Genomic DNA, 18372 nt, shown 5'->3' on the forward strand with positions numbered 1-18372 from the left:
GCCTGCTCTCCTTTCTGCAACCGCCAAAAAAGACAGACTGAGAAATCAGAGACATGTGGACCACTAGATGGTTGAGGAGTTTATTTGGGAGAGGGAAATTTCTCATATTTGTTCTTCCTTGGGGAGGGGGTCTTCAAACAATACCAAAGGGCACAGGAAAGTAGGGGGTCTGGAGGGAAGAGGGAGGGGCCACAGTCAGACAAAATGGCAACACATGATCACAGGCACTACCAATATCACTGACACAGCAGAGGGTACAGGACTGGGGCTCCAGACCCAGCTTCCAAGTATTCTGGGACAACAGGAGTATGGAGGGAGAGGGTAGAGAAAGGGGGAAGACTGTGGGCCAGCCCCACAGACCTGTAGACTCTGTCTTCTGATTATCTAGCTGTCTTCTGGTGGGGGGGGGTGAACAAGGGCCATTTCTCTCTGGATAATACCCGTTATGCTCCAAACTACAATACTTGGCTAATCCTAGGTTACCTCAATTCCCAGGGGCCAGGAGTATTCCTTCCTACTTGTAATAAAACTAATCTCACAGGTCTTAACCATGGACTCCCACCCAGCACTCAGGCCTACTGGTCAAACTACACTAAAATGAAAACATATTTTCTTTTCTGCCCCATAACAGAAAGGGCTTCCTCTTCTGCAACCACCTCACATTCCTCATACTCTTCATATTCCTGTCTGGAATCCTGACCAGGACCTCACCTCTAGCTTAGGTTCATTCCTGAACCCTATTTCTATCCTTGCTCAGGCTCTTTGGAATCAAGCTCAAACTCCTGAATGCTGCAAGACACACCCCTTTTAGAGATGCTGGATTCAACCCAAGCCTGCCCATTCCGGAGTCCACTGTGTTAAAGCCACGCCCCTCCTAGAACCACCCTCCCAGGTCCTATCAAGCCTCATTCCAGAATGCTGTAGACACCACTTTCCTTTTAGGCTGCACATCCAGTATGTCTGGAACTCAACTCTCAGCTGTCTAGTCTTTTCTATCCAGAGCTCCTCTCCTCTCCATCTGTTTTACCTAAGCCTCCACCCAATCTAATGTTCTACTCTTGGGGTTGGATTTCTATTCAAGCTTCTGTTCATGTGATGCTGGAGGAACCAAAGCCAGAGTTGGGAGGAGCAGAAGGAAAGAAGGAAGAGGAAAAGTCACATCGACCCACTCCATGCAGCCAAGGTCTGGTCCCTTTCCTGTTCCCTTTCTAGAGCCCCCTTACCTCAAGGGACAGGGCTGGGGAACAGATAGGGGTTGAAGAATGCAAAGTCAGGGTTAGGGAGGAGCCCATTCAGGACTGGGCTCCTAGTGCATGGAGAAGTTGGGTAAGGGTAAGGCTCAGACAGATAAATATATATATATCTATATATCTATATCTATCTATCTATCTATCTATCTATCTATCTATCTATCTATCTTTCTTTCTTTCTTTCTCTCTCTATATATATACAACAAAGACAGTTAGGGTTTCCTGGGTTGAGAGGTGGAGACCTAGGGGATGGGGATGGAAAGTGGGACAGGCCTTCTGTTGAGCTCTTGCCCACCTGTGGGGTCTTCGTGGGCTTCACTGACCTGTAGAGACAAAAAACACAGAAAGGAGAAGATGTCCAGATGAGGGTGGTGCCCACACAGATGACGGTGGTACCCTCAAGAAGGGACTGGGCCACTGTGCTTTGTTCTTCTCTAAAAGGTCTGGAGTCAGCCTCATCCTAACTGCTCTCTCTAGGAAGATATTACTAACCTGGCTGGAACTGGGTATTAAGGTCCCCTCTCCTAATCAAAAAAGCCCATTAACCAGTACTGCTGGAGTCACTGTTGAAAATCCATGTTGACCCTGGCAGTGATGGAGCATGCCTTTAGTCCCAGAAGAAAGCAGATCTCTGAGTGAGAGGCCAGCCTGTCCTACAGAGTGAGTTCCAGTGCCAGGACAGCCAGAGCCAGAGCTACACAGAGAAACTCTGTCTCAAAAAACCGAAAAAAAAAAATTCATATAAAAGTATCCCTATTTTTATAAGGCTTACATTATATCGGGGGAGACAGGTTTCATTCACTCAATGAATATGACATACTAGTGAATTATCTAATATAAGATGATAACAGGCCAAGCATGATGGCACATGCCTTTAATCCCAGCACTCAGGAGGCAGTAGTGGGTGGATAATCTGTGAGTTTGAAGCCAGTCTGATTGACACAGTGATTTCCAAGACAACCAGGGCTATGTAGTGAGACCCTGTCACCAAAACCAAAAAAACTCTAAGTGAGGCTGCTCTTCTGGAGGACCCACATTTGGCTCCCAAAACCTACACTGAGTGAGTCACAACCATCTGTAACTTTAGCACCATCTCCTGGTGCTAAAGTTTAGCACTTTAGCACTTTCTCCTGGTCTCCATGGTCATTTGAACTCACAGGCACCTACCTATTCATAATTAAATACAAATAGAATCTTTTAGAAAAGCACCCTAAGTGTGTGTGTATAGCATAAATAAGTCTTAGTTATACCTGCAATCTAGTGGCACATGGTCATAAACTAGTAATTAAAAATTGTGTTAAGGAAAAACATAGGTTATCATGAGAGAGGTAACAAAGGGTATTTTTTTTTTTACACCAATAATCACTGATACAGGATTTAGAATTTAGGATCCCAGAATTTAGGAGGCAGAGGCAGGAGGGAAACAAATTTGACACCATCTTGGATTACATAATGGGACCCCAACTGAAAGAAGCAAACCAGGGAGGCAGAGGCACAACAGGAATTCAAGATTATCCTTAGCTACATAATGAGCTCCAGGCCCGCCTTGGCTACAGGAGACCTTGTCTCAAAAAATAATAGTGACAACACAGCAACAACAAAGTCAGGTGTGGTGGTGCAGGACTATAAATCCCAGCCACGTGGGAGATGGAGACAGGAATATTGCAAATTCAAAGCCAGCCTGGGCTACAGAATGAGTTCCAATTAATCTGGGCAATTTAGTAAAAATGTCTCAAAATGAAAAGGGAAAAGGGCCCGGTTATATATCTCAGTGGTAGAACACTTGCTTAGCATTCAGGAGACCTGAACTTGTAATTAAAAAAAAAAACTCCCCCGATAAACAAACAAACAACAAAAACAAAGACTTCATTGAGCCAGTGGCCAAAATGGCTAGGTAAAGAAGTGTATGTGTAAAACTTTAGGGGGAAGCAAGATCAAAGGCCCTGAGGTAGAACTGGTCCTGGCACAGTTCTAGTAGGTGAAGGTCACAGTAAATATCTGTGGGGGAGTGCTGCCTATGTAGGCCTGTGACCACATACAACTGACTTCCAAGTACAGGACAGTGATTGCTGAATTTAGGACAGTCGCCTAGCAGAATCCTTGTGGTTGCTGGGGAGTAAAACATGCTGTAAACGGGACAGATGAGGCACTAGTGAAGAGGTTAAGGAAGATCATTGTGAAAAATGGAAAGGTTGGATATATTTTGAAAATTGGAAACAACAGGACATATTTTTTTTTTTTTTGAGACAGCGTCTCACTGTGTGGTCAAGCAGCCTAGAAATTGCTTTGTAAATCAGGCTGAGCTTGAGCTCAAAGGTCTCTGCCTCCCCAGGTGCTGAGATTAAAGGCTTGTGCCATCACCGCCTGGTCAAAAATTTTTTAATTAATTAAATGTGGGATGTTTTATGAGACTCGCGATCTTGGCTCAGTCACTACCAAACCCACCTAGGTATTGCTATCTTCTCTCTTTTTAAGATAGTATCGGGCTATATAGACTAAACAGGACTCGAGATCTTGCAATCCCTATGCCTGTGCCTCTCAAGTGCTGGGATTCTATGTGCTCCATCATGCCAGGCATTCTTTTTTGTTTGTTTTTGGAGACCGGGTTTCTCTGTGTAGCCTTCGCTGTCTTGAAGCATATTTTTAATGGCCCAAGGAGAAGGCGTATGCGTGTTTCCAAGGCCTCTGACCCTCTCCTTTTCCTCATTTGAAATTCCAAACCGTCTCTTTCACTACAAGGGTTACGGAGAGGTAGCAGCAGATCCACAACCTTGCTCTTGCGCTGGCGTCCTTCAAAACCCAGTGTTTACTTTCCCCAGTCTACTGGCGTTATCTCCGGTTGGTACACCAATCATTTCGAAGACCCACCTTCCTGAAAACCTACACTTCGGTGGCTATCCACTGCGCAAGTGCCCCTACACGCCTTTCATTGGTTACTCTGAGCGCTGCTCTTTCCTCTTCCTTCTTCTTCTCTCCTCTCATTGGCTAATTTTTCCGCATTTTTTTTGTAGTTCTGCCTGTCTATTGGTTTCTTCAAACTTCACTTCTTATACCCTCCCTGCCGCATCTGCCCATCTATCACTCACCAGATTACATCTGATTGGAGAAGGAGGTGGGCGCGCCCTGTGGGCCGTAGCCTTGCTGCCCATAGTCGCCCTGAGGCCCGTAGCCACCGCCACTGCCACCGGCTGGCTGCCCGTAGTCGGGCTGGTAACCACCCTGAGGCCCGTAGGAGTCCTGGGGCCCATATCCTCCGGGACCCTGGCCGTAGCCCGCATCGCCGTAGGCATCCCCAGGTGCTGGTTGCTTTTCCGGGGCACCTGGAGGTGCGCGCATGAACGGGGCGGCCCAGCCTGTCTCTTTGAACACGAACCATAGGTTGCCAACCCAGAGCACCAGGTTGAGGAAGCCGAACACCTGCAGGGAGACAAGACCAAAGTTGTTGTTTCTCACCCATTGCCTTGGCAGTCCCAGGGACTTTGAGGCTGAGTGAACAGGAATGGCATTTTTTAGGGCATAAATTCTGTGACTATCAGTGTATAGAAGAATTTGGGATTGGGGCGTTTGTTAGGATTCAGATTCCCGGGAACTTCTATCAGTGTTTACGGGTACAACTATTTGTTGAGCCCAGTGGCCCCCATGTGTAATCCTAGGGAGTTGGAGGCAGGGTGATGATTTTTTTTTTTTTTTGAGACAGGGTTTCTCTGTGGAACTCACTCCGTAGACCTGGCTGACCTGGAGCTCAGAGAGATCCACTTGTCTGTGTCTCCTAAGTGCTGCGGTTAAAGGGGTGTGCCACCACCGCTCAGCAATCCAAGACTAGCTTCAGGACTGATATATTTTGTATATATTTCAAAATATAGTAAATTTAAATTTGTAAAATATGGGGTGGGGGGCTGGAGAGATGGCTCAGAGGTTAACACTGGCTGTTCTTCCAAAGGTCCTGAGCTCAATTCCCAGCAAGCACATGGTGGCTCACAACCGTCTATAATGAGAGCTGGTGTACACGTACACATGTAGATAGACTGCTTTGTATAATCAATCGAAAACGCTTTAAAATTTGTAAAATATGCAAGTATATATTTTAAAGAAATAGACATCACTAATTGATGCATATATAAATGTATGTATATACAAATTAACATATAAATGCATATGTATAAAACAGAAATGTACATGTATAAAAATATATTTGTTTTTTGAGATGGGGTCTCTTTATGTAGTCATGGCTGTCCTGGAACTCGTTCTGTAGACCAGGCTGGCCTTGCACTCAAGTGCCTTTTTTGTGGTTGTTTAGATGGGGTTTTCACTATGTAGATCAGGGTGGCCTCTGCCTTCCAAGTGATAGGTTTAAAGGGTTCCAGGAATAGAATTCCTATCCTCAGGAAGAACAATATGTGCTCTTAACCACTGCGTCATTCCTCTAGCCCCTCTTTTCTTTACTTTTTAACAAATACTCTTGGATTTATTTTTATTAAATTCATTTATTTAGAGTATGTGTGTGTGTTTAAGATAGGGTCTTATTCTGCAGCTTGACTGTCCTGGCACTCTTTATGTAGATCAGTCTGGCCTCAAACTCACAGAGATCACCTGCTTCTGTTCCCAAATGCTGGGACTGAAAGTATGTGCTATCATGCCTACCAAAGTATATGCTATTAAATAAAAATAATTTAAAATTTAAAAATAAATATATGAAACTGACATAAAATATTTAAAAACAAAATGCTATATGCCATTTACTGTATGTTACACCCTCTTCTGAGCACCTTTATTAGTTTACTTAAATTTCCAGGTTTGAGCTAGGCAGTGGTAGTGCACGCCTTTAATCCCAGTACTCAGGAGGCAGAGGCAGACGGATCTCTGTGAATTCAAGGCCAGTGTGGTCCACAGAGTGAGTTCCAGGACAGCCATGGCTATACAGGAAACCCTGTCTCAAAAAAAGAAAGCAAATAAACAAAAAAATTTCCATGTTAAGACAGGAAGTACACCTACATTTTATTTTATCCTTTTTTTTTTTTTGAGACAGTCTTGAAATGTTGCCCAGGCTGGCCCAGAACTCCTGGCCTCAAATGCTGAATTTTGTCTCTCCACTTGCAGAGTAGCAGAGACTACAGACAGGCACAACTCCATCTGGTTGATATCCCCATTCTGATTACTTTTAGCACATGTAGTTTATTCTTATGATTCTGAGACAAGGTCTCGTTTTGTACCCTAGGCTGTCCTGCAACTCACTATATAACCCAAGATGGCCTCAAACTTTTAACAGTCTTCCTTCCTCAGCCTCCCAAGTGCTAGAATTACAGGTATGTGCCACCACACATGGCCTGATTTCTGTCCATTTTATTTTATTTTTAAAGACCTTTAAGTTTCATTCTATGTGTGTAAAGTGTTTTGTCTACATGTGTTCATGTGTATCACCTGCATGCTTGGTCCTCAAGATGATAAGAAAAGGGCATAAGTCTCTTGCAAGTAGAATTATGGAGGATTCTGAGCCAATGTGTAGGTGCTAGGAATTGAACCTAGATCCTCTGCAAGAGCAGCAAGTGTTGCTCTCCTCAATCCCCCTCCTTCCTTGCATCCCAAACAGTGTCCTGGAACTAGCTCTATAGACCAGGCTGGCCTACAACTCAGAGATCTGCCTGCCTCTGCCTCCCTAGTGCTGAGACTAAAGGTATGCACCACCACTGCCTGGATGAACAGCAAGTGCTCTTAACTCTTAATTGAGTCATTTCTCCAGCCCTTGTTATATCCATTTTAAAGCTAAGTTCAGAGAGGCTAAATTACCCAAGATAGCACAATCAGCAAGTGGCAGGAAAGAAGAGTTCAAATCTTAGCATCTGAAACAGTAATATAGGAAGCAATCTTGTGTTAGGATCTTTCCAAAGCGCTATGTGTGTTGTGAATTCAGTGAATACTCAAGTTTGGAGCAGGACCTATCATTAGCTGTCAATTTACATACTCAAAATGATCCTTGAGAGGCTTGTCACTAGCTGAAGGTCACAGAGCTTGCCAAGTGACAGCATCTATGTTCAGACTGATTCTAGCCAGTAGGGGGCATCCAAGTAGGAAAACATTTCAAGATAGTCTTTTTCTTTTGCACTTAAGGAAATAAATCCTGAAAGGATACTGAGTTTCAGGAGATTTGACATGACTGGGCTGGGTCTAGTTGTCCCAGCTTAATCTGAAAGGCCTCGTGTTCCCCGTTTGGGGATAGGCAGTATGTGGTATCTCTGCGGTTAGAACTGTTCAACCTTCTTTGGTTGGCATGCCTCCTCCAGGGAGCCCCCATGGACCTCCTGACATTCCTCTCATTTCCTGTCTCCACCACTTCCCATGCCAGACTGTGTCTCCCAGCTTTCCTCTTCCAGCCCAGCCAGCTTCCCAGGGCTTACCACTGAGGTGTTGAGTCCTGAAGTCACAGGGTCCCTTAGTTCCTTGCATGTGTTCCCTGTCTGGCGGCACATAGTCATCTGCTTGATAATGTTCTCTGGGTCTGTGGCCATCTTCACATCCGACAGGCCTTTGGCCCAGGCAGATGAGCTAACTAGCCACATGAAGGCGAACACTGCTGTGGCCAGAAAGTCCTAGGCAGGAGTGAGGAAGATGCCACCGTGAATGGGCTGCTTCATGCTGAGCCCTGAGCCCCTTCAGGTCAACAAGCTTTTGTGGGAGGGTTCCTCTAGAAGAGGTCTTCCTCTTTTCTGCCTTTGCAGCTCTGAGGCTCACACTATTTTCACCTGAAGGCCTCAGCTTGAGCTTCCATGAGTGTATATGATACAGAGGATGTGGGGGTGTGCTAGTGATATGTGGGTGTGGATGTTGAGGGGGGAAATAATTCTGTGGGATGTTTCTGAATCTGTGAGAAGTGTGTTTTACCACTTTTATTTGCATGTGGGAATATGTGTCATTTTATGTCTGGGATGAGGGTGTGAGAATCTCTGTGTAGGAATCAGTGCCTGTGTGTGGCAGGGTGACATACATGACTGCACAGTGAACTTCAATACTCCTTCCTTTGATCTAGTCTGTGAGGGTGTGTGGGGTCTCTTGATGGTAGGGTCAGGTTGTGGGCCAGTCTAGCATTCTGTGTGGGCTCTGAGTATGCCCCCATGATTCTGTGACTTCACAAGCCAGATGTTCAATGTGAACTCATGGAGACAGTTGCAGCAATAGCAGTGTTGGGCTGCTTGGCTATGGGCCTGTGGACTTTGGCCTGTGAACCAAATGAGCTGGGTCCCTGTGGACTCATGTCCTTGGTCACTGCATGCAATCAGCTGTGGCGACTCACCATCATAGGCCCTTTGTTGTTCTCTCGGTACTTGTTCTGCAGAAAAATGTAGGTGGCCAGGGCTCCCATGGTGTAGAGGAAGGCAAACACAGCCACGGTGACAAAGAATTCAGCTGACGAGGAGTAGTCCCCAACTAGGAAGACCTTGGTGGTACCCCCTTTGCAGGTGGGCGCATCAAAGTATACTTGGTGCAGCCTGCAGAGAGAGGTGTGTGGGTGTGGCCCAGACTCTAAGAATCCCTTTCTCACCTTCCCAGCCAAGTATATCCCAGGTTGTTTTGAGGTCCCAGGAAGAGGAGGAAAAGAACCATCCACAGAGCACTTGCAATGTACCACTGGTGGCTGAAGCATCTTGGTAAGATATGTGGTACCCCTCGCTCACTGCAGCCCAGGTGAGCTCCTGCCTCTGAGTTCATCCTAGAATGTGGCAGGTATCTTTCTACCCTAGAGCTTTTGCACTGCCTAATGTCTTTAACAGAAATGCTCTCCCCTCATTGTTTCTCAGCCTCTTGGCTAAGATCATTTTAGGAATGCTCTTCCTTAAGATAGCTTCATGTATTATTTTCCCAGCCCCCTCACACTGCTTAACTATCCCCTTCTCATTAAAGACTTCCTGCATTTCAGTTTAAAAGCATTTTTTGGTACTGATGAATAAAAATCAGACTTTGTCTGTGTGTGTGTGTGTGTGTGTGTGTGCAGGTCCACATTTGTTGATGTATATGCATTTTCACAAACTTGTGACAGAGTTTAACCTCATGTTTTGTTCCTCAGGTGCCATTCCCCTGCCCTTTTTGAAACAGGGTCTCTCTCTAGCTTGGAACTTGGCAATTACCCTAAGCTGGCTGGCCAGGGAGTACCAGGGAGTCCAACATGAGCCACTATGCTGGGCTTTTGGGCTTTGTTTAATGTAGGTTCTGAGCTCCAAGCTCAAGTCCTCACACCTGTAAGGCAAGTACCTTACTGACAGAGCTATCTCCCAGACCTAGGTTTTTTGTTTTTTGTTTTTTTTTTTTTTCTTTATCTATTAAGAGGCAGGGCTTATTCCTTGTTTTCATTTACTAACAGATCCCAAGGGTCTGGAACAGTGCTGCCACTTATTAGCTTTGCAAGCAGTGTTTTTGGGGTGAAATACACAGAGGATGGGAACAGGTTCAGAGAAGTGCATTTGTTTGTGTGAAGTCATGCGGCTAGTACAGGAAGGACAGAACTTCTGTATGAATCCTGTCTCCCCCTAAGTCATGTTGACTGCTACCCTGTGCTGTGGTGGTGGTGGTGGGGCGCTCATTGGTTGGCAGAATGAAACTGGACTAGGGGCCCATAGCTCAGCCCTCAGGTTGGAGACAGGCTCCTTGGACTGAGCAAATATAATTGGTGTCCTTGTATAGCAGAAGGTCCTGAGCATGGGAGGTGCTGGGGCGGGTGGTACTGCTTTATGGAGAGCTTTTGTGACCTTGTGAATTCTCAAAAGGCTGGTTCTCATGCTGCCAATTACCCTTCACCCCTGTCCCCACTGTGTGTGTGTCTGTGTGAATGACTCTTTCTCCTCCAAGGTACTGGGGATGGAACCCAGGGAATTCGGGACAAATGCTTTGCCACTGAGCTACACCCTCAGCCTCCAAACTTTTTCTTCCTGGCTTGTGTAAACCAGGATACTCATCGCTGCTCTCTCTCAGGGCATGCTCCTCTACCATCTCCCATTGCTATTATTGCTCAGAGTCTGAGCTGGCTTCCCTCTTCCTACTATGTGACGTCTTGTGACTCCTTTTACCCTTGATCTTTCCCAACTCCTAGGTTCCAACGCTTCTCCAAGTTCCTAAATCTGAATTCTTATACTTCACAAGCTTCTGAAGAGCACTTCTTGTGTCTCAGACACTGCACTGAGGGCTTCACAAGTATAGACATGGTGAAGATGTCCCATCATCTGTGGGACATCAGTATTTTCTCTGTTTACAGATAAGAAAGTTAAGACTGTAATCCGATTTAGTTCAGTAGTCAAGGAAAGTCAAGGGAAACTGTGAGTCTGTCTCCCAATCCTTTAGAGAGAGTAGCTCTTCCAGCTTGTTCTTAGTCATGTACATCTAGTACATAGCATATAGTACCTGGTGGGGACTCAGTATATATCAGGAATGTCTAATTTGGTCCCATGATTTCCTACATCTCTACAGTACCCTCATTCTTCTCTGGCAAAGTTCTTGCATGAGGATATGCTTCTAGTATTTCTGTCCATCTGCAGTTATCCCCATTTGTTTGTTCTAATATAGATCTATGAGGACAGGGAGCTTTCTCTGCTTTGGTCACTATTAAACTCCAGCACTTTGAGAAGTAAATAAGGTTCACTAACACTACTTTAGGACACTTTTTAAAATGGCATTTTATGTATTTAGTGTGTGGATGCCTGTGTGTGTAGGTGCATGTGTGCCATAGCTCGTGTGTGGAGGTCAGGGAACAGTTTGCAGAGAGTCTGTTCTTTCTGCCACATGTGACGTAGGGATCAAACTCAGGTTGCTAGGCTCAGTGACAAGTGCTTTTATCTGCTTAGCACCCCCTTATTTTGAGATACTATCTCACTTTGTATCCATGGGGAGCCTGGAACTCATCACATTTTTTTCTGGCATAGCCTCCCAAGTGCTGGAATTACAAGCATTTAACATCATACCCAGCAACTAACAATAACTGAGCATTTACTGCATTAAGGTCTACACACATGTAGTGCTCACTCAGGCATGCATGCTCTCTCCCTCTTTCTGGAACCCAGGGCCTTGTCAATGCTACACAAGCTTTCTGCCACTGACTATAGCCCAGCCCTGTCATTTACTTATGAATCTTCTTATTTCCTCTTTATTGCTCCCCTTTATAGCCAGAGAGGATGCCACCCTGTGTCTGTCTTGCACACCACAATACCATAGATAGCTAGAACAGTGGCAGTTATACAGCAAGTGTTCAGTGCATGGGCAGTGATCCCCGTGGCTGTGGTCTTTGGTGTGAGCTGTGCAAAGGTCATTGAAAAGGACTGCCCAGACCCACCCTGCCCATGCCTCTTCCGGGTCTCAGGATACCAGGGCAGGGGCACACCTGAAGGGGTACTCAAATTCAACTTCGATGTTGAGGGCACTCTCCGTCTTGTTGGCACACTCCACGCTCAGCCGAAGCTCTCCGTTGTAGCTGCCGCATGTAGCAAAGGCGAAGATGGCAAAGACCTTGGGTAGCAGGGAGGTGGATGGCTGTGGTGAGCCTGTCTGCATGTGGGAGGGAGTGCCCTCCTCTGGACAGATTGAGGTGGGGGGGACAGCACAGACAGTAGCAGATGGAGAGGTCCCCACCCCCACCCCCCTAATCATGGCTCATCGGGTCCTAGCACAAGCTGATTACAGGGGTGTGGCTGCTTCTCTTTCCCTGTGTCTCTCTGTTTTCACCTCTAGGTGCTCTGGCTGCTCCTTTCCCATTCCCCTTTCCTCGCCTCCCCTCTCCTCCTCTTTCCTTTCTTCCATCTTCTTTTTCTCTCCTCTCCTCTTCCTTCTTCTCACTCTCACTGTATCTCTATCTCTCAGTATCTCTGTGATTTTATGCATTGCATGCTCTCCCTCCTTTCCCCCATTAATCATCTTTTTTTTTTTTTTTTTTTTTACTCCCTGTGTGACTGTATGTCTCTGCATGCCTGTTTCTTGGTCCGCCTATTTCCTCTGCTCTGTCTCTCTCACGATCTCCATGGTTCCTCTGTCTCCCTTGTGCCTATTTTTGTATGTTGCTTTCTGTTTTCTCTTTTGAGTGCCTCTATATCTGTGTGTGCCTCTTTCTCTCCCCTACCACATTTTCCAGTTTTAGGAACAGTTCTCTGGGTCTCATCTCTTTCTTGGCATTTCCATCACTCCCATTCCCTGTTCTCATTCTAGGTCTCCTTCAATGTCTCTGGATTTTTCTGGTTTTGCATCTCTCTCTCTCAGCAGTTCGCTTCAGGCTCCACCTCCCATCCCTCCCTCCTTTAGTTCAAGAGAGGAGGTAGGATGTCACAATCTGTCACTCCACAACAGGGGTACCCTCGGCCTTATGTGACGTCATAACCTGTCTGTTCCCTATACTTAAACCCCTGGGGACCTTACTCTGGAGCCCAATTCCCTCATCTCCCATTCTTGTCATCCCACTCCTTCCAGTCCTGTAGGACTGCTCTTCTGCACCCCATTACTACTCTCTCTCCTTGCACTCCACAACCCCACAACCGGGAGCACACTCACCCACTGCAGCACTTTCACGAAGCCAAGGGGCTCCTTGACCACCCGGAACTGACCCCCAGCCACCAGCTGAGGAGAAAAAAATTGGGGAGGGGGTAGGGTTGTGGGGAATAAAGATGGAGGTGAGGGGCCAGGCTGCCAGGCAATGATCCCTGGGGATAGGGTATGTGACCCTCTGGGAGTGGGTGACATATGGAGAAGGAGCGTGGAGGAGAAAATGACACTTTGGGGAAGGAGGAAACATCAGGATCTCAGAAAACCCCCTAGGGTTCAGGAGTGGTGAATTGTGAGGTGATGAGTCACATGGAAGAGGAGGTTGGGTGTAGAAAATAGATGGGGTCCAGACTAGTTAGGGAAACAAGGTCTGAACTGGTGAATCAGATAGGGGAAAAGGTTGAGTGGAAGAAGATGGGGTTCATTGGAGTGGGGGAGGGGACATTGGATGATGAAGGTGAGTCACAACAGCATAGGGGAGAGGTCTGCATTGGTAAAGGTGAGTCAGATGATGGTGGTTGTGTCTGAGGAGATGGGGAGGGGTCGCTACTCATTAGGAGGAAGCCGATTCTGAGGTGATGAAGAGGGAGATGGCGGAGATGGTTTCTAAGGTGGGAGGGTTGCTGGGGCATGGATTTACTGGGTATGCGGTGGGAATGAGGAGGCTGGGGGTTTTGGAGAGGCAAAATCGGATAGTCCCCCTAGATCTGCTCCGGGGGGCAAAGGGTGGTCATCTTCTAGGGTGCATTCTCTTTGGGAGAGGCGGGTGCCAGCCCTCCCCCACCCCGCTCCTACACCTTCTGTCGCTCTATTTCCTAGCTCATCTGCAGCCCCTCGAGTCTTCTTTTCATTTTCCCCTTCCCTCCCGTACCCCTTTGCCATCTTCCAAGACCTGAGCTCCCCTTTCTCCCCTCCAGGTAGGTTGACAGCTCTTATGGGGCTTCTGGTGGTCCCCTCTGCCGCACTGAGGACAGCCTTCGCTGCGGCAAAGAGCGCAGTCCATTTCTCCATCTCCCTTCCCAATCTCTCCTGCTGAAGACCCCCGGCCCCAGCCCCAGCCCCAGCCCCAGCGACCGTATCTCAGCTACCCTGGCCACCACCTTTCAGGGTTGGAGGGCCAAAGCCACCCATGTTCCGGCAAGCGCCGGGCTCTGTCTACGGTGCTGGAGCACGTACCTGATTCACCACGTCCATGTCTGCCAGTAGCAGCATCAGCAATGCAGGGGGCGGAAGGTGCCTGTTAGCAAGGGCGGGCGCGGGGCGCGGCGGGGGCGGCGCGCGATCGTTGGAACAGCCCAGTCGGTGGCAGCCCGCCCCTCGCACTCTGTCTCTCTTTTCAGCGAGCGCCTGCGCAACACGGCCCCTCCTTCCCCCAGTTTGCCTGCAGCCATTCCATCCTGGAGGCTGAAGGCTGTGGATCTCACAGTGTAGGGTCCTTACATAGGTAGGTAGGTCCTTACATAGGGTCCTACATAGGGAGCTCTGGGAATAGGAGGACCTCTCAGTTCTATGGTATGACATTTTGCCAAGCCTACTTCTGTGTTTTTTAAAGTGTGTGCACTCATTTAATCCCTATGTAGCAATGACTATTAGTCCTGTTTTTACAGATGAGAAAAATGAGTCTCCAGAGAGATTAAGTGACTTGCACAAGGTCACACAGCTAGTAATCGGTAGTGTTCAGAGTCTCTGCACTTAAATGTCTCCACAGTTTAAAGACAGTTCAAGGTCCAGAGGGTTCCTTTTGGAAAATCTGCATTTTATGCACGTCCCCAAACAATAACCATCTCCTCAGTTTCTCTTTTTTTTGGTCAAAATTATTGCATACAATATACTTACCATCTGTTTATCCTTGTCCCTCTTTTTAAAAACACCTATTTTGTGTTATCTCTCTTTCTTTTAAAAATACATTTATTTAGTATGGAGAGAGGGAGGGAGGGAAGGGGGAGCACTGCAGCACAGGTGTGGAGATGAGAGGACAGCTTGCCAGAGTGGGTTCATTCTTTTCACTGTGTGGGTCTTGCCATCTCTTAATAGACTACCTTCTTTCACGATACTAAAACTAGGCCCATCAAGGTCAGTGATGATTGCCCCATTACAAAATCCAAGAGATAAAATATAGTTGAGGTTAATAAGATGGTCAACCTCATACTAAGAAACACACATGAAAAATCACTAAGATACTAAATACTAACCTATGATGGAGGTACATCATCTTACACAGGTAATAAAAAAAAATGAGTAACTGTCAGCAGAGGAAAGAACACCATTTTATACTCCTCTATTGCTTGAATCTGGAAACATTTGAATGGATAATATTTATTCATTTATTTGTTTATTTATTTTTAAGATAGGATTTCATATAGCCCAAGGTTGGCCTCGACCTTCATGTGTAGCTGAGGTTGACCTTAAGTTCCTTATCCTCTTTCTTCCACTTCCCAGATGGTGGAATTTTAGGCATGAGCCCTCATGTTAGCTTTGGCTATTATTTTTTTCGGAGACAAGGTTTCTCTATGTAACCCTGGCTGTCCTGGAACTCACTCTGTAGATCAGGCTGGCCTTGAAGTAATAGAGATCTGCCTGCCTCTGCTTCCGAGAATGCTGGGATTAAAGGTGTGTGCTACCACTGTCCAGCTAGCTCTGATTTTTATGCATTTTTTTCTTTTTTTACATTTAATTATTTACTATGTGTATGTGTGGGTGAAAATGCAGAAGTCAGGAGACAGCTTGTGAGACTCAGTTCTTTCCTCTGTGTGGGACCTGGGAATCCAACTCAGGTCTTAAGGCTTGGCAATCACTTTTATCTTCTGAGCTATCTCTCTAGCCCTTATATTTAATTAATTCATTTTTTGAGACAGCATCTCCTCTGTGTAGCCCTGGATGTCCTGGAACTCAGTCTGTAGACCAGGCTGGCCTCAAACTCACAGATACCTGCCTGCCTCTGCCTTCTGAATGCTGGGATTAAAGGTCTATGCCACCGCTGCCTGGCCCCTATATTTATTTTTAAAATATAAGAATATAATAGATACTTCCCAGTTGTTTCAGTTTTTGCTCTCAGTTGTTTGAATCTCACTTCTAAAGTTTAGTCCTGTTTTATCTTGGACATGTAAAATGTTTTAAAATGTTATATGCCTGGGTATACTGATTTAAAAAGGATAATCAGCTATAATGCATTTAGCACAGGGATCAAGACATGTTCATTTTACTATCTTGGAAGCCTTTGACTTCTTAAGATTTTCTTTGTTACCTTCCCTGGCTAAGGTAACCATCATTTCTGTCAGTTTTAGCATCTCCAGTGTCTTCCCCTGTAGTCTGTTCTCAGCATACCAGCAAAACATCTATTTAAGATGTGTAGTTAACTATGCCACTACCTTACTTAATTATTTCTTATGGTTCCCCATGCCTTTAGGTATAAAAACTAGACATTTTAGAGCCTGCTATTCAAAACTGCATGATCTGTCGTCCTTCAACCTTAGTTCTCACTTGTCTGTTCATTCTCTCTGCTTTCCTCCTTACTTTATTTTTCATTAGACATCAGCTTAACTAACCTAAGCCATTGTTTCAAGGCCCAGTGTGATTGAATGTTTAGAGTACCAGTCTTTGATTGTGGCTCCCCTCAAATTTTCTGTCTTGTTTGACCCAAAAGATATAAATAAGAACCTTCTAATTCAAGAGTGAAGTGAGACGGTCCTCAGTGGTGGTCCCATTTGGTATCATTCATTATGCTACCTTCAGTTCCTTTGGAGTAGAGCTGACTCCCACTTTAGATAAATCTTGTCATTTGTCTAAGCCACCTTAGTTTGCCCTGAGGGAATCCAGCACACACTAAAGGCTTGATAAGCTTTCCCTGAATGAATGAAACCCCAAAGGCAGAGCAAGGAGCAGAAAGAGGAGCTCAGGCATCTGTGTGGGAAGAGAGTGACTCCCTGGTGGTTCAGGAGGATCAAGGGGTGGCTTAGAATGGGTTCCATGGAGCTAGAAGCACCTCTGTTTGCCATCAACTAAATTTTCTTCCAATGCATTTAGACTTTTCATCTCTTTCTCAGGCAGAAGGTCAGAAATGGGAGACATTTATGATACTATTTTAACATCCCTGAAATTCTTGATGCTGTGAGGAAACAGGTCTGCTTAAGCCACCAGTTCAGTTCCAACCTTTGCCCTGTCAAGACTCTACAGTCTGCCTTTCTTCAGACTGACCTGGTTGACCCTTTGTGACATCTCTGCCTTCCCTTACTATCCAGACACCCAGTATCTCCTCTCTTCCCTTCCTCCTATCTGCCCAATGCCCTCCTTCTCCCCTCCCCACCTCCACTCTGTCTCCAGCTTTTTTTGGCTGCTGTCTCTTTTTCCTCCTCCTCCCTCCTTCCCTGACGCTGAATAATCAGACCTAGCTGTCCTGGTTTCTGGAAATACTCATGTGTGGGCAGTGGCTCAGGGATGCAATAAGGGATGGATAGAAACTGTTGGGCTGCCCCAGACTACCAGTGCAAAGACACTAAAATCCAGCAGTGTGCCCTCCGAGGGAAGGAAGGGCAGGGAGTTTATTGAATAGTGGGCAGTGGGTAAGAATTTAGAGGGCATGGACACAGGCCATCTCATCTCCCAGGTCCTCTTCATCAAAGTGGGAGAGAATAGACTCCTCATCACTGTAAAGGGAGGTGGTCCTCTGTGCCAGCAGGTCACTGGCAGCACTGTCCATCTCGTCCAGCGTCAGGTGACATGCATCTGCAATCTCTTGCTTGGCCAGGGCCACAAATCGTGGGTCTTGGGCAAAAAGGCCTAGGCCTTCAGAGATGAGCACCTGCAGGCAGTTGGGGTGGGGAGTCCAAGTGGGATTAGTATTGATCAATGGCACAATGTGCACAGAGTGGTCTCTGTGAATAAATGATGTGCATACAGCATGAAGGGACAGAGTCAAGTACAGTATGCCAAGAAGAGAAATTTCTACAAGCTCAACATAGAGTCTGGCCACAACTTGACCCCCTTTCCCAGTGCCCACCTCTGCCCTTTCTCCCACACCCATCTGGACTCACAGCCTCCACCAAACTGTCAGCACTTCCTCTCTTGCCGTGGCTGGGATCCAATGGAGCTCCAGGTACTTGCAGACAGGTGAAGGTACGCAGTGGCCCACTGACCTTGCCAAGGTATCCCCCACCCACTGTAGCTTCCTCCACCAACAACAGTGGGGCATATAGCAGTCGACTCTTCTGAGGAGGAGCTGCCCAGGAGCCCTGGGTCAAAATAAACAAACACCAGAGGAGCAAAGGATTGGCGAGGATGAGGGTCTACATTTCACTCTTGTGAGTCCTGCCCTGCTCTATATACACAGCCAGAGTGACACTGAATGGGTGTAAATCGAAGGAGAATTAGATGACTCCTTTTTTTTGGAGCTCAAACGCAGAGTCATAAACATGGTAAGCTAATGCTCCATGATTGAGCTACACCCACAGCTCCAGACTTGAATGTATGCCAAAGTACAGAAAGCCTCTGTTTGCATGCATTATGTGCTATCTGTCTGTCTGTCCATCAACCCTCCAACCCACCCACCCATCCTTCCATCCATATCTATCTATCTATCTATCTATCTATCTATCTATCTATCTATCTATCTATCTATCTA

General features: G+C 46.4%; 2 protein-coding genes across 4 annotated transcripts in view; both read right to left on the minus strand.

The window, feature by feature from the left end:
- Window positions 1-66: 66 nt before the first annotated feature.
- Syp (synaptophysin) lies at window positions 67-14018 on the minus strand. The gene is made up of 7 exons (XM_055597560.1): window positions 13932-14018; window positions 12765-12830; window positions 11608-11732; window positions 8536-8731; window positions 7643-7834; window positions 4337-4667; window positions 67-1573 (listed from the first exon to the last, which is right to left on the minus strand). Exons 1-6 carry the CDS (start codon window positions 13965-13967, stop codon window positions 4341-4343), a joined length of 942 nt encoding a protein of 313 aa, XP_055453535.1. The 5' UTR covers window positions 13968-14018; the 3' UTR covers window positions 67-1573; window positions 4337-4340.
- A 3281-nt stretch (window positions 14019-17299) lies between these two features.
- Cacna1f (calcium voltage-gated channel subunit alpha1 F) overlaps window positions 17300-18372 on the minus strand; it is a 27957-nt gene continuing 26884 nt past the window's right edge. For all 3 annotated transcript variants that reach the window (XM_055597497.1, XM_055597496.1, XM_055597498.1), the window contains exons 47-48: window positions 17786-17983; window positions 17300-17553 (exon numbers count right to left, since the gene is read on the minus strand). In XM_055597497.1, coding sequence (XP_055453472.1) covers window positions 17323-17553; window positions 17786-17983 — 429 coding nt within the window. In that variant the 3' untranslated portion in view covers window positions 17300-17322. The remainder of the gene's footprint in view (window positions 17554-17785; window positions 17984-18372) is intronic.

The sequence above is a fragment of the Psammomys obesus genome, unplaced genomic scaffold, assembly GCF_907164565.1.
Source record: "Psammomys obesus unplaced genomic scaffold, mPsaObe1.curated_primary_1811, whole genome shotgun sequence".
Classification (NCBI taxonomy): domain Eukaryota; kingdom Metazoa; phylum Chordata; class Mammalia; order Rodentia; family Muridae; genus Psammomys; species Psammomys obesus.